The sequence below is a fragment of the Haemaphysalis longicornis genome, unplaced genomic scaffold, assembly GCF_048455015.1.
Source record: "Haemaphysalis longicornis isolate Haplotype H1 unplaced genomic scaffold, Haemaphysalis longicornis Haplotype H1 scaffold_2, whole genome shotgun sequence".
In the NCBI taxonomy this organism is placed as follows: domain Eukaryota; kingdom Metazoa; phylum Arthropoda; class Arachnida; order Ixodida; family Ixodidae; genus Haemaphysalis; species Haemaphysalis longicornis.
The window spans coordinates 126,844,617-126,860,333 of record NW_027526295.1 but is presented as its reverse complement, the minus strand read 5'-3'; the positions used below and the strand labels follow the sequence as shown (position 1 = coordinate 126,860,333).

At 45.2% G+C, this 15,717-nt stretch overlaps 1 protein-coding gene across 4 annotated transcripts in view; it reads right to left on the bottom strand.

Annotated features, from left to right (window-relative positions):
- Window positions 1-15,717, bottom strand: part of LOC144169200 (uncharacterized) — a 75,406-nt gene that overhangs the window by 34,820 nt on the left and 24,869 nt on the right. For 2 of the 4 annotated variants that reach the window (XR_013322384.1, XR_013322383.1), the window contains exons 2-3: window positions 4,606-4,752; window positions 3,927-4,396 (exon numbers count right to left, since the gene is read on the bottom strand). Coding sequence is in view for 1 of the 4 variants with exons in the window: in XM_077698240.1 (XP_077554366.1) it covers window positions 4,033-4,073; window positions 4,244-4,396; window positions 4,606-4,752 (341 nt within the window). In the remaining 3 variants the exon portion in view is untranslated. Of the gene's footprint in view, window positions 1-3,926; window positions 4,397-4,605; window positions 4,753-15,717 lie in introns of those variants that run through there. The other 2 variants (XM_077698240.1, XR_013322385.1) reach the window with 2 other exon arrangements.

The following is a 15,717-nucleotide window of genomic DNA, read 5'->3' as shown; positions in this document are numbered from 1 at the left end:
TCGGCGATGAAGGTACCGATGCTCTCTGTTATGCCGCAGGGAAGAAAGTTCGGTTTGTGTCGCGTCGTCTCTCACATCGTCTTGGCCGGGATCACAGTCGTTTCGACCGAACCTCCTTTGTCTGAACACGCCTTGTAAATGTGGAGGACGTAGTTGCACTTCGCCTGACAAAATGGGTTCGTAGTTTCGGGGAATTTCCAAAAAACTCTGTGACTCGTCTTTAGTTTGCCCTTCTTTTTCTGTTTTTTTTTGGCTTGTCCCGAAGTCTTTGCCCCTTCCGCCGGTTCATGTCAGCGCTTATGGCATTACTGTTCGTGATCAGAGGAATTGAAGCAGGCTCGTGAAGATGGGGAGCGTAGTCAGTTGGTTGTACTAAGAGTTCTTCATTCTTGGCGCAGTCTTTACGTGACCACAGCGTAGCATTTGTCGACACGCTTAAGTCGCCTGCTGGCAGTGGGATGGTTTCCGCCGTTGTCGCATTCGTTATCAGTGACGAGTCTGCTCCCTCAGATACCTTAATTCAGGCAGCTGTAGAGGGCACCAAGGAGCTCCATGATGTTTGGACGGGTGCGACTTCAGTTCTGGCTGAAGGTCTCCGTGAAAGATGGTCCTTCGTGAGAAGCTGCGTGATTATGTTTTTCCGGAACAAGCCCATCTTGGATATCTCGTCATTAAGCAGCCACTTCACGCTGAAAATAATGTATAAGTATTTGTCAGACTCTTCGATATCCTTTTCGTAATCTTCGACATCTAGGAGATCTCGTATCTGTCTGTCAAGATTATTTATGTCGTCCAGCACTTCGGTAAAAGATTCGAGGAGGATTTTAAGGGTACTTATTCTTGGTGTTGGTGAGTCAAAAAGGTTGCCTGTTGTTCTGACGAATTCTGATATCTTCGCCCGGAGAGTTTCCCTCAGCCATTTCAGTTCACTCACGGCCTCCCAGTCCTCAATAGGATGAATGTCCTGGATACGGTGCTGCTGCTGGACACTCCCGGGTTCCCAGTGGTCGGTGTGGTGCGTAGAGGAGCCAGCCATTGGGGGCGCCCTTTGAGGGCAAGGCCCACAGGATCAGGACATCAAACAGTTTGCCGGGCCTCGCGTGCCTCGAAGTCGCTGTGCGCCGTCATCTGGTGTCCACCAGGACGTTCCTCCCGGGTTTCACAGCACCAAACATGTTGACGAACTAGACCTGCGCCATAGCTCTGCTAAGATCACCCGTTTAATCTACCTTCTCTACTAACTTATGATGATGATCTGTACATTTGCAAGCGGTCTTCTTCCTTTTCGCAACACACTCTGTCATAGGGTCTGGAAACTGCCACGGTCTGGTTCCCATACCGAACGATAGAGGCCCTCGGTTGGTTGGGTAACCTGCGCTTACCCCTGCGTTCTGTATTACTTTACCATGGGGACGAAACGATCGACATACAACTCCGCGGGTAAACTAGAAAACGCATCTGACTAGAAGTATTAAGATAGGGGGGCGGGGCAGTGCGCGGTTATCAAAATATGAGCAAGACTCGCTCGCGGCAATATGTTCAAGAAAACACAGGGCCTGTTCACAAACTTTAAAACACTTTGTTCCGAGCTACCGCATGGGTCCACCTAAGCAAAATATAGGCGATTTTGCAGTGGCGCCTTCACTCGTCTCCAGCCTGACCTCGCAATCTCTAGTGTCACTTCAATTCCAGCCTTGAGTTTAATGTAATTTGATCCCAAAATAAAGTCGATTAGATCGGATATATTTCTAACAGTATTTACGCACGCATGTTAAAAGTGTAAAACGAATATAATAGGGTTTTACCAGACCGTTTTTTGGCGGTTCGCTATGCTCCCGGCGGCCCTCTCAGCACAAACGGAGCGTGAGCAAGAGAAAGGCTTTTATCGAAATGACAACCGTATCTCCCTCGACGGGGAATCATTCGCGTCACTAGTGCAAGTGTAAACAAAGCGTCATCCCAAAGTAAAGATTAGAATCGGTGCTTTGGTCACTGAGATACAGTAAAATACCGTGTTTAGTGTCTTATTTCATCTTTCTAATACAATGTAGCCGGTGAGGTGGTATAATAGTCATAAAAAATTTAGAACAATCCGTACAACGTTCAAGTAGCCGAGACAAGGCTGCCTTACTCGGTGCTGCGTACAAGTTGGCTCGGGCTTGGGTCGGTGTTTTTGCTTCCGCTCTAAGGCTAGTTGAGGTGCGTGGCGCCTTTGCCTATTCGGAAGCGCTTTCGCGCTTTCATCGCTCGTGTTTCAACTGAAGAAACGGAGTTCACCGTAGCGCGCTCCCTTCGCGGAGGGCAGCCATGTTAGAATTCCGCGCGGTAGCGTAAGCTGCCGCTACGGTCCGCTAAGAGGAATGGCTAGAAGAGCGGTGCCCCGCTCCGGCATCCCCGTTAGAGCCCTAGCGCGCAACCCGTGCGCAATGACGCTCACGTTTGCTATTGGAGCACAGCGGACGGTCAGAAACAGTCAGCTTAAAATTTACAACTTTCTAAGCGTGTTTTTTCGCTCGCAGAAAGCCATGGCTTTGCTGACTTCCTTTACATACTGCTTCATGCTATAACTCATAACACTGGTATGGTGCAAGAAGTACCACTGCGCCTCAACTAAAGACCAATGGACCCACCTACTTGTTTCTCAACATTTTTGCGAGAATAAAATGTGTTCAGAACGCACTTATGGAGCGCTGTCACTACTTAGGTTACGGGGCCACGAAGCATCAGCCACAAATTGGTCTGCTAAACCCACGAGAGAACTGTGAATTTTGCTCACAAAATTTTTCTCTCGTTAACGTTTTAGCCACTGTATGCGCGCTCAAACGACGTCATTTGAAAGATGCGGCGGCTCTTGGCCGCCGTCGTTTCATTCGCAGCCAGGAACGCATTCATGGCCAGTTTCAACGCATTCGTAAAGGAATTCATCGCAATAAGTGTTTGCTCCTACAAGCAAATCAGAGAGCCGCTATTTGCCGGCAATAACTCTAGTTTTCAAGGGGTGTTTTAGCCCAAAAAGGAGATTTAAAGTTGTTGATTCTTGTTGACTTTCACAATGCAGGACCCTGCATGGAATGTTTAGACTGTGTTTTTCATACCTGTGGCAATTAGGAAACTTTTAAACTTCGCATAATTTTTATTAAAGTAAATGTTACTAAGATCTGCGTGTACATAAAAATGTGCGTAAATCGCGAAGTTTTCGATGTAGATAATGCTTTTGTTAATTTTGTTTTATGTTATAAATGACCACTTTAGGGTATACAACTGGTTTTTAGGTTTCTGTCAGTACTGATAGGAAACACATTTTTTGTAATAATTCCCGTTTACAGCTATTTTTAAGCAATGCTAGGCAAATGAGTTTTATTGCTGAAATGAACCAAATCCAGAAACATAACCTAAATTATATAAAACCCCAGTGACAAGAAAAATTCGGCACCTTTCCTCTACAAGACAGGCTGTCACACAAACAGCTGAGATAACGGCGGGTGAAGGTGTATGCAGATCACTTCCCGTATCGAAAATAAGCCAGTTTCTGTTGTTTCACGGATCAGAATGAACCAAACCCTTTTTCTTGATGGAAGTTAGCGTTTGGTTTTCCATCATATAAGCAACACGGTAGCCTGCTGGCGACTTCCCGTCTGATAGCTCGGACTGTCAGGCGGGATGAATTTACTACTTAGGATAATATAAATTGTTCATTAAAATAAGTATAATAGTTTTTTACAACATCATTTTTAATTTCTTCTGGTGGTAGCTTTGACTGCGTTGCAATTAGGACCCTTAGCTAAGTTTCGCTGTTTCCTCCAATTCTGTTTGGTTATATTGCTCATTAAGAAAAAAAAAACGGCTCAAGTACGACACATATTCAGCAACGTTGTTACATTCACATGTCAATACGAGTTATTCATAGTAAATAAGCACATTCCAACCTGCTGGACGTCCAGACGTGTGAACTTGAACACTTGTGTATCAGCTCGAGCGCACAGTGAGGCAACACTTGTTGGCGAGTAGCAAGATTCACCTCCGCCGCAGATGTCAGCAAGGAAATGGTTGTGATGCAGATACTCGGGATGGTTCTGAAACCATAGCATGTATAGAGGAACGTTCCACATTCGGCACATGGCTAGGTCATCGAGCAACTCGAAGGCGTAACGCTGCCACCTACGCTGAATGCGGCCGCTGATCGTAAACATTAGGAGAGGCTCAAAGTGAAAAAAACTCCTCGCTCCCGCAGAGAGGAGCTCACCAACGAAAGTCGATCCTGATCTGTAGTAGGCAACTAACAGAACAATTTTCACATCGTCAGGGGGCAGAGCGGCATAGTCGTCAAGGGCCATTTTGAAAGCGGGTGGCAGTGCGTCGTCCGACCAATACTCAATAGATTCGTGTGTTGAAAGACCTGTTGGTTAAAGAGATAGCGGAAATTTAGCAAAGCTGATAAAACTTTCACGTGTTTCATCAGTTATAGAATAACGCATGCATAGTTAGGAAGAAAAAAAAAACTTTAGTAACCGCAAGTAACCGAGTAATTGTTAGTAACCGATCCTTGACTAACGGAGTAGTATTAAATCACTAACGTCTTATCAGAAGTAGAGCTACGTGCTTTACCTTGGCTTGCATTGTGTACACCTTCAAAAAGGTTGTCAAATGAAGTAGTTGTACAGATGTAATATAGTAGAAGAGTGCACAGGACGTATCCAACAAAAACTGCTGCTCCACGCAGAAAACACTCCCTCGCATTCATTTTTATAATTCCTGAAACACAATATCACGCCATAAATGACTGATGTAGCAAAAGTCTAGAAGACAAAGAAACTCTATATTACCTCAACCTTACGCAGATAAAAAACGAACATATAGGCTTTGCACCGATTAAATTCTTGCCAGCTAACATTACCAGCAGGAATTAGTATAAATGGCGCACTCGTATATCACTTTGTGCTGCCGTTTCATACGGTTTTCAAATGTCCGCGGGATATGTCCACACGCTGGTACCAACACCGTTTAAATCCCTACTCCGTACGTGAGAAGTGGAAAAAGGGTTTACTTCATTTGAGACGCTTTGCATGTTTCGAACGAGAATATCTTATTCAAACAATTTCTGCTCCTTTAACCAGCCTAAAAAATTTTTTCACGTGCCGGTGTTGGAATGCAGTGCTCTAAGCAGAATATACGCTCGTGCAGACTGCAATGCTATGTTCAGACTACCGACGTAACAGCCGAATCGTGAGCTATGGACGTAAAAAAACGGCGTTTTACGCAGTATTATTTGTTTAAAGATATTACAAAATTTGCGACAACAGTCTGAACCTAGCTTAATATCTTCCCAACAGAACTAAACGGAAGACGACGCAATGGAAAGCTCAAGTCAGCTCCGTGGTGGCGCTGGCTGAGCCGACGCGGCAATAGCGTTGTCATCGCGTAAAGAATGACATAGATGGTTTGCTTTCGAAATGAAAGTTAATTGCCGAAAGCGCTCAGTAGATATAGGTTTTAATTATCTTTATATTTTTCTAATTTTAGAAAACCGTACGCGTGTACATTTTATTCCGCAAAGCTACATTGAGGTAATCACACGCCACAGTGGCACAGTGGCTCAGGCATTGTGGTGCTGGGCACGAAGTCGCGGGTTCGATTCCCGGCCGCAGCGGCTGCTTTTCTGATTGAGGCAAAACGCAAAAAAGCCTGAGTATACGAGATTTCGACGCACGTTTAATATCCCCAGGTGGTCAGAATTAATCCGGAGCCCTCCATTACCACGCGCCTTATCGCCTGTGTTGTGTTGGCGCGGTAATTCCTACAATCAATCAATCAATTCTTTGAGGTAATCGTTAAGAAGCAGAAAAAAGACTCAATTAGTTGTTTTTTTGCACACTTCAATATTTATAAAGGTTGGATAAGGATTATACATTATTGGAGTTGCATTTTTGCAACATGCAAAGTTTTCTGATGTGACTGTCGTACGCGTGTCCAGACTTCTCCGAGCAGATGGAAAAACTTTGGCCGCAGGAAGTTTTCCCGTGGGAAAGCGCGGCCGCATCGCAAAGGACACATGTTTCCGTTTTGCCTCGGGGCGAGCCGAGCTCCCCTTCCTTGAAGCGTCCTTGGCGGGGTCGCGGACAGCCGCATCGTCCACCACGGCTTGTGGCCGGCCCTTCTCTCCCTTCTCCCCGCCGCTGCTCGGACGTATGAGGAGGAGGAGATAAAGATGAGTGAACGGAGAGGATCATGGTTGGACTTCGGGCGACCGTCTTGCTGTTCGGACGCAGCTGTAGGAGCAATCCGAAAGCACGTCCCACCCGGGAGCCCGCACGCTGCCAGCGTTTCCTTACCCGTCTACACCTCGAGCCCGCCGAGCTACCGGTACTTCCCGGACTCCTCTTCCTTACCGCGGCCTACAGCTCGAGCTCGCCGAACTACCGGTCCGGTATTGCCTCCCGTTTCTGCCCTCGGATTCAGAGCGCAGACCTTTCGAGTCACCGGCCCTGCACTGCCTCCATCTGGCGCCGAGACCCACTTGGCCCGTCGACGTCCCGTCGACGTTTTACCACCCCTGCAACCCGAACAATTCTGCCCAACCTGGTGAGGAAGTCGGCGCCAATGAGGCACCCCATTAAACGTATTGTTAACGTTTTTCGCCAGCCTCAGTGTGTATCATTTCCTTCAAGACCTGCGTGGACACACCTCAATATAAGTTTATGACTAACCGATTAACGGGTGTCACACTTACAAGCTTAAAAATTCAGATTCAGAAAATTCAAACGTCGCATTGCATTTAGCTTTCGGGTCTCTTGCAGTAAAACTTTCAGTCTACGGAGGTTAGTACACGAGCCGTCCCTTCTCTAACCATTACCATATTCGGAGATCAGGATTACCACTTCTTGTATATAGAGTTTTACGTCCTTTCTGCTCCTCAAAGACAGGACTTAACAGTTAGTAGCGAACATGACTTGAGCCCAAACTCACGTTGACATGCTTTTTTTTACGAAGTGGAAGAACCACTGTGTAATGTACATGAGCGCTTTTCGTCGTTGCCAAGTTTATTTTTAAAAGCTCAAGCCGTGGATGCTGTAATTTTCTTTATGTGTTGGCGCAAACATTGCGGTTAGAATATCTGTTTTTCCCAATGTTTCTTTACTAACCGAGCAGAAGCTAATCTTATTATATTTTACCGTGGTATTAGCGTTGTAACAAATTGTAACAAAATTGGTAGTATGTTCATGCAAATTTCCAACGGCTTCTCTAAAACGTCAGCGAGAGTGGGACAAGACTTCCTTTTAAGAAAAAAGAGTGTTCGTACGCTTTTTAAAGCTCAATAGAGTAAAAGTGTTCCACGCTTCTGCGACCGTTTGAAGCTGCAAACGCTGCCGCCTTTGACAAAAGATAAAAAAAAGTCATTCGTGATTGTGCCCGCTTCAACAAAAAACGAACCTCTTTTGTTCACGTGTATTCTAACGGGGCTTGGCAGAAGCGCCGTGCGATGTCTTGAGGAAACAAAACCTCAAAATATAAAAGGCCCACTACTTATTCACAAAGTAAAGCAATATACAGGGCTCCATCATTCTTGAAAGCGTTGTTGGAACTTCTGTTAATCTGCCGTTGAGCTTTTGAAAAACTTGTCGGCCGCGCCTCCCCCCACTTGAAAATCCGAGTAGACGCCACCCGTCAAAGCTTGTTCCGCTACCTCGCCACTGGCCAGGAGCGTCCTGTTTGCCCCATCGCACCTTCACCTTTTATATTCGCTGGTACATTATGGTCGTCAGTGGATAAACCTCATTTCGTAAAGATGTTTTTTTTTTTTTTTCACTCGCGCGGCGACCCTTGTTCGCAAAGGCCTCCTCGATACCCCCAACTCCACTGCTATTTCTTCTTCCCGGCGTGCGATCCCGGCTCGTACTCAATCGGACCTCAGCCCCAACTTTTTACACCTATTTTCTGTACGTTACAACGCCCGTATCTAAAACAAAGACATTTGGTTTAAGTAACCTGCAGGAAAAAATTCTTTAAAATACAGAAGCCCTCTTAACGTTCTCTATTGTGTATGCTCACTCCCTGTGAAATTGTTATTAAACTGCACCAAAAACACCACTGACGGGCACCGTGTGGGACACTTTATGAACAGAACTAAAATCTCTACGTTTTTTTTGGCGTCAAGGTAGGTTACTTAGCAAAGGAGTGTTTTTATAATAAAACGGGATTAGCATTGGTGGTTCATGCATTAAGATTTTTAATTTTTTTTACTCTTCAAACATTCATATATTCAGTGAGTGTGTAGCTGGTTCGAGCGTGAAGCGCGTTTTTAGACATGTCGATGACTAGTCCGAAGACAAGCACGGAGAAATTTTCAATTATACAAAACCTTTTGTTGCGTTTCTTTTATTCTTAGCGGCTGTCGGTATACTTGCAACGTAACAAATGAAGTTTCGGAAAATAGTTTGCTGAAGTATATTAAAAGTTTTATTTTACCGACAAAGACATTTTAGGGTTTACAATCTGATAGCTACAGAATAACATTGTTATGAACCATACAATTGGTTTCTTTACTTACCTGTTTGTTTTTACCACCTGGCGCACTCGGCTGTGTTATCTGTGTGCAATGTGAAGCACGTGTTCGATTCTTTATTTATATGCCGCATGGGTTATCTCATTTGACAGGGAGAGTGTTTTGCCCTGTTCTTACTAGAGTAGAATAATCTTCTTTGATCTTCATTGTCCTCGATGTAATTCGGCGCTTCGAGACGCAATCAGTCCGAAATATGAATGCCCGCAAAGCAGACGCCACGGCGCGCAATTCGCTGACGCCAGTCTGCTCGCGTCACGTCGTCGAGTGCTCCTTCACCGCTTGTATTTATAAGTGAGTATTTACCGAGCACACGTTCCCTCCAATAAACGTTCGTTCTTTCAAGAAAACCTGCGTCCTTGGCTGTCTGAAAATATTTTCGCAACTTCTGAGCTGCAAAAGTGATTTCGAGAGGGCGTTGAATAATTGATTGATTGATTGATCGATTTATTGATTGATTGATTTATTGACTGACTGACTGACTTATATACAGGCTGACTGAGTTGTGCAGGTTGCAACATCGCCCATATGACACAATAGCAAGAAGGAAGCGTAAAACACCACCTTATAGTTCATTTTTTTTTATTTCAGGTTTTTTTTTAGTCCAAGCGTATACGCCCTCATAAAGCAGCGTTCGAATAATAAGGGGAAAAATATGCTAGTTTACTCTGAATATGTTTCTATGAAATTCAGTGTTGAGGAGAGTTGAATATTTGTAGTTATGAGTCTTTTAAGAAGTAATAGTTCCTAATTCAGTTTGGGTAGTAAAAGTTATACATTTAAATGAATAGCAATCTTTACCGAGCCCTCAACAGCCAGCTGCATGTAACGCACTGAAATCCCACAAAAAATCTATAACTGGCGCAGCAACAAGCGCAATATCTGTAGTAGCGTAAAAGGATGTACTTGATAGAGCAAATTTTCGAAGAACAACCAAATAAGAAAAAGAAGAAGAGAATGTACGAAAATTGTATCACGAAATCGAAAATATGAATCTTGTAGGTCTCCTCCGAAAACAGAAGGGTAAATGAAAATTTCCGCGAAATAACATTCGATACAAGAAAAAATAACAAACAATGAGCGAACTGTGCACATCATGGCATTCCAAAGAAATGGGTATCTGGTGGAGGTAACGCATTCAACAATTATAATAACGTCAACAGAGATAATTCGCACAACAACGTTTTCAGAAAATATAAAACAAGAAAAATAGAAAAAACACACTGGTATTTGAAATAAAAATGTGCACGTTTTACAACTTCTGCTTAAACAAAATACTAAGCAGAAATCCCACTAAAGAACGTTCTAATATAAATAAGAATAACAAAAAAATGAGGAAACCCGGCACCGCCGTGCATTCGCAAGGAATGCATAACTGGCGGAAGTAACGCCTTTAATCCTTATAATCGCGTAAATGGAGAACCGAACAGAGTTTGTAAACAGAACTCGGAAAATAGAAAAACTGAAATTTGACAAAAGAATTGCAAAATAAAAAAAAAACTAATAATCATCTTTACATATCCTCCACACACTGAAGAATTAAAGGGGCACTGACACAAAAATTTTGCATCTTGTTTTTTTAGTTGCGATAAGTAGCTAGTGACCTACTTATAACCTGTAGAAACCTCATTTGCTTCAGCGTGCGACGGTTGTTTAATTAGAGGCATTTTCAATGCGGCCAGTCGCAGTTTCGGTTTCAGCGAGTGCCGCGAAACGATGGATTTTGTGGATTTTGTGTGAACAAAGCTGACCACGTGACCGTCGGAGGGATATCACAGAGCAGAGCCACCGTAGCACTGTCGAATCGACGGCAGTTTCTGCGAATGCCCCCACGTACTGATCTCGTGAGGCGCTTAATTAAAAAGCTACCGGGGATGTGACGCAGGCGCTGCGAGTGCAAATGCTACCGCGGCTAAAGAACGACGCGCGACGCTCGAGACGGTGGGTGGCAAGACGCGCGCTGGGAGCAGCCGGCCGGTATGCCTACAGGTCCGCCTACAGATGTGTTCGGCTTAGCACTGCGGCGGATATTCGAGTGCCGCTCTCGTAAGCGGCGCAGATGACAATTTTTAATGCAACCCGCCATCGCATCATTAACTCCTTTCTTATGTAAGCCACCATGGTCGGGACTTGGCGACAATTTCGTGCAGCGGTAACAAGCTATCACTCGAGTTACCTGCGCCGGCCTGGGCCACTTCGAGGCCGTGGCCGCCGTCTGCACAGCGACCGTGCGGTTAGCTCAGTGGGCTTTTCGTGCCTCCGGCGCGTTTTCGCATCCAATGGTAATAAACAGTAATAGAAACAGAGTGCCTGGAATCGCTGTAGAACTTTGTTCACGGCCAGCTGCCCGATGAGCTGACGAAATCACGGCGCCTCCGCCGCCAACGATCGGGTCGTTCGTTCTCGAGAGCAGAAGCTCCGCCCTCCGGCCCTCCGATTGGAGCGGCGAGCCGGGCGAGCCGGCGGAAAACGCCGACAGTGCGAAAGCGGCAAACACAAACTCGTGACGTGTTTGGACGTTGTTTATTTACAATATATCCTCGGGATGTCGATTGCGCGTGGTCCTCTGCTGGCTGCTCGGTTGCGTTTCGCACACTTTAAAATTGATTTTAAATATGTTCTAGGCTGTATTCGTCGCTGATATTTTGCAGATGATGTAAATGTGTTCCCACCAATCTATCTCCGAAGTTATCTCGCCTTCAAAAATTTGTGTCAGTGCCCCTTTAACTTAAAAACCCCGGCAAAGAACCGTGAAAATAGGAATAAAAAAAAGCAAAAATACGGTAACGCTGCACTCCGCCTTCAATCTGCAGGAAAACATAAGTACCCACAAAACGGCACCGAATTGATATGATAGTATATGAATTATATTGTTTTCGAAAAGAAACAAACGGAAACTTAACAACAATACAAAAACTCAACGTCATTGACACCTCATAGCCAACTCTGTCAGTAATGAACTCACAATCTGCACAAGCGGCATAAAAATACTATGAATTACTAGAAAATCCTCTGAATTTTCTACGAATATTTTCGTAATTTTGACATTCCAAAACCTCTTATTTTTAGCTGTGTACTGGATACCGCAAGTTTTCATTTCACGACAAGCCAAGGTACTTTTTGTACAACTTTAACAACAGGTTGCATGAACTGTAAGGTTGCAGCACTGCAGATGTAAGGAGTCTATCATTTTGATGTACCGCTTTGCAACAAAAACGGGATAAATACGAAGGCTTGCTCTGAAACTAGTCCTAGCGGTGAATATGCAGCGCGTACTAAATATGTATTTAATGCAATACCAGTGTATTATTTTTAATTATGACATAATGGGTGTGGTCAGCGCATAGCAATTGTTACTTGCAAGTGTCAATTTTATGTCAGCAGCTTTTTATTTGAAGCTGTGTTCAGCGTCGTGCTTCACAACATTTGTCAGCACACTTAAGTAATGGCTAGCTAGTGTTGTGCCAGAGCGCCCGGCCCAAATTCGTTGCACGGGGCGACGCGCCGACAGCCGGGCGGATTCACGCCACGTCCAAACAAGACCAAACCACCCCTGACCAACGGGCTCAAACATGCAGCGGGGCAGAGTCACCTCTCCTTTTGCGTCACGGTGACTCGGCCAAATCATGCATCGGGTGAATGACCAGCGACCGACATGCTGCTGCTTGCCTGGAGGTGGTGTCGCGGAGACAGCATGGGCGTCGCCCTCCCTTTCCCCATCGTGCCGGCTCGGCTGACGCAACCGCTTCCCTTCGATTCGTCGGATTTAAAACTTCGGCCAGCTAGAGTCCTGACTGGAGCGATTCAACCTTCTCGGGCTTCCAACGAACTTCCGGGGGTATAAAACCCGCCCGGTGGCGGTGTCGTCGGCATTTTCCGGCAGCACTATTCAGAGGCACCGAGTGGAGAGGTGCTGTCGCCTTTTGGCGAGGCATGTAACGTTTGCTTACCCTTGTACATACTGTATATAGATCTTACTTCAACTTTTGTTGGCTCGAGAACTTCATCCCTCTGCTCTGCGTCGCGTTGATAGCGGACGGAGCAAGGAAACGCCGCTACAGCGGTGACTGCGCCCGGATGGCCTGTCGCAAGAGTGGTGGCTGCGGTGAGAGGGCCCAGTCCCGACAGCGGTGACAGCGTCAAGATCGCCGATTCGCAACATCGGTGACAAGCTGGGATGCTGGGATAACCTTGGTGACGGCGGTGGGATGCCCAGTTCGAACACTAGGTACTCACACAACAGCGAAACCCATACTGATGTATTAGGCAGGCTGAGTTTGCACTATACAAATACTTGGCAAGGCGTGAAACCTTATTGGTTATATACCGCATGTCATTTTAAAAGAAGGCAAATATCTATATAGGTGCGCAAAAGAGGTCCCAAACAATGTACGTGGTTCGAAGGCAGTGAACCAAAGTCGTGCGGAACTGCAGCTGTAGTGGCTGCCCAAGAAGATAGCGGGCCTAGCCCTTTCACTACAAAGGTTGATGGCTAAAGCTGATGGCGTTCAATTGCTTGTTGCGTTCATGTTCCTGAAGTTCAACACTGAAATTGCAGCCCTGCAGATGTAAGGAGTCTGTATCATTTTGATGTGCCCCTTTGCAACATAAACGGAATAAACACGAAGGCTTGCTCTGGAACTAGTCCTAGCGGTGAATATTGCCGCGAACCATACATTGGGTTTGTTTATTTGTGTTTTGCTTTTACCGCCCGGCTGCGCCGGTCTGTGTTATCTCTGCGCCAAGGGAAGCACGTGTTGCATTCTTTCTTTCTGTGCCGCATGTGCTATCTGTTGTGATAGGGAGAGCATTCTGATCTAACGTGAACAGCCCAGAATAATCTTCTTGGCTCTACTATGTTCTCGATGTGAATCGACGTTTCGAGAACCACGCGCGCCGAAAGATAAAAAGCCTGCAGTGCGGACGCCGGAGCATTCGATTCGACGACACTCGCCTGTGCAAGTCACTTTGTTGACCGCTGCTTCGCCGCCTGTGTATTCTTTTGAGTTGTTAGGGGAGCACAAGTTCGCTCCAATAAACGTGTTTCTCATTCAAGACAACTGCATCGTCCTTGTCTTCGTGACAATATGCAGCGCGTACTAAATATGTATTTAATGCAATACCAGTGTATGATTTTTAATTATGACATATTGGGTGTGGTCAGCGCATAGCAATTGTTACTTGCAAGTGTCAATTTTATGTCACCAGCTTTTTATTTAAAGCTGTGTTCAGCGTCGTGCTTCAGAACATATATATGCTTCAAAAGAAGTGCTGCCATTTACACCGTGCATCTGCCGCACAATGAAAAGCAAAAAGTATTTTCCCTTGGCGAAGTCATTAAAAGTGTTTAAAATTTACTCGGCCCGATTAGTCTTATTATGCAAACGCACACGTATTTGCACGTAAATAAGACCAATTGTAATCTAAACAGAAGCAACCAGAACACAAGGGTGATAGAACGAAATTTTCCCGTGAATGACTGCGTTAGGTGTAATTTTTTGCACTATAGTGGGTTCAGAAAAAAACAGGCCTTGTATAATACAGCTGTGGTTCTAACAAAACATATTTGATATCGTGTGATAACATATTTGATATCTCCTAAGGAACTGATACCTTAATATTGTATCTAGAAGACTTTTGTAATTGCTCCGTAAAAATTGTTTTTGCACGAAAAGTGGTGTTGTTCACTGCATTGAATGGTAGTCAAAGTTCCACCGATGCATGAAGTAACATTTGAAATGTGTTCGAGGATATTATTTTTGTACATTTAAGGCAGTTTGAACACAAAATATCTGGTGCAAGACCAAGTGTGCAACTCAAATTATTGACCACAGGCAAGTGGAAGCAATAAGCTCAGTGCCAATAAACTCCATTGCTGCAGTTGTCTAATATAGACCGTGTTATCGACCACCCAAGAAAGTTGAGTAGGGGCACCCTTCAACAACGGCGCTGCGTTCACCATGAGGGTGAGCTTTGAGCCAATTTTTATTATATTGAACAAATAAGTTGTGCCAAAATGGCTGAAAACTCGCTTGATCAATACGTCACAAGTTTATCAGTGGTAAATTCTGGTTCCAGCAAAGCCTTGTGTTCAGCATTTTTGGCAAAAAATGACAGAGGTCTATCCGAACTAGGCACTTGCAATTAAATTAGAAGAAAAAGTAACATAGACCTTAAGGATTTCAGACGTATTGTTTAAGAACAGCCTCTGCAGCTATCGCCTTGTCAATTTATTTAGGCCACCCGTCGTTGCACACGTTCGTACTTTTAATTTATCCAGGACCTTCGCATGGCGAAGTGCTTTTAAAACTTTACAAGAAACATTTTAGGAAAATCGAATTATCACTCATCAAAATAAAGGCCAGGGCTCATGTCATCTGCGAATCGTGTTTTGTGGTGATCGAGCGAACGCGACAAAGCATTGAGATAGGCTGGTCCAACCTCAATGATAGCAGAAAATAGCTCTCCGAAAATAGGTGGACGGCTTCAAACTTCCAGCATGTTCGATGCGTACCCGCACGTCATTCGAAAGGTTCTAGTCTGCTCCCAGGATTATGTCGGACGGCATGTTCCCAAATACTGGAGCAACCAGAAACGACCTTCTGCCAATTCTTGTCAGTATGCTCAGGTGAAGGGTTCTGGCTGCAATGACACCAAAATTCCCGGAGTGGTGGCTGAGTCCACGGATTCATAGCGTGGTCGGTAGTGTGGTTACGGTGAAGGGCAGTGCGTACAGCCACCCTGTTTCAACCAGCACCATAACAACGCCGCTTGCTCATTGCTCACGCACGGGGAGGAAGGAAGGTTGCTTGAAAGCGCATCTCCGGCTGCGATGCCGGGCTAGCCCTGTACGAATGGCCATGGCGCCAGAACAAAAATAATCCCTGGGTATTAAGTACAACGTGTCTCACTGGAGTGCATTAAGTTTACGGACCATTTGTTTCCATACTTCTACAGACCCACGAATAAATGTTTGTCGGCTCATATCCAGACGCTGCCATTTATATTTGATGTGACAGTTCCTGTGTGTGCGTGTGTGTGTTTGTGTGCATGTGTGTGTGTATGTGCGTGCATGCGCGTGTGCGTGTGTGTGTGCGTACGTGAGTGCGTGTGCGCATGTGCGTGTGCGTGTTCGTGTGTGTGGGGGGGAGGAGTGAGTT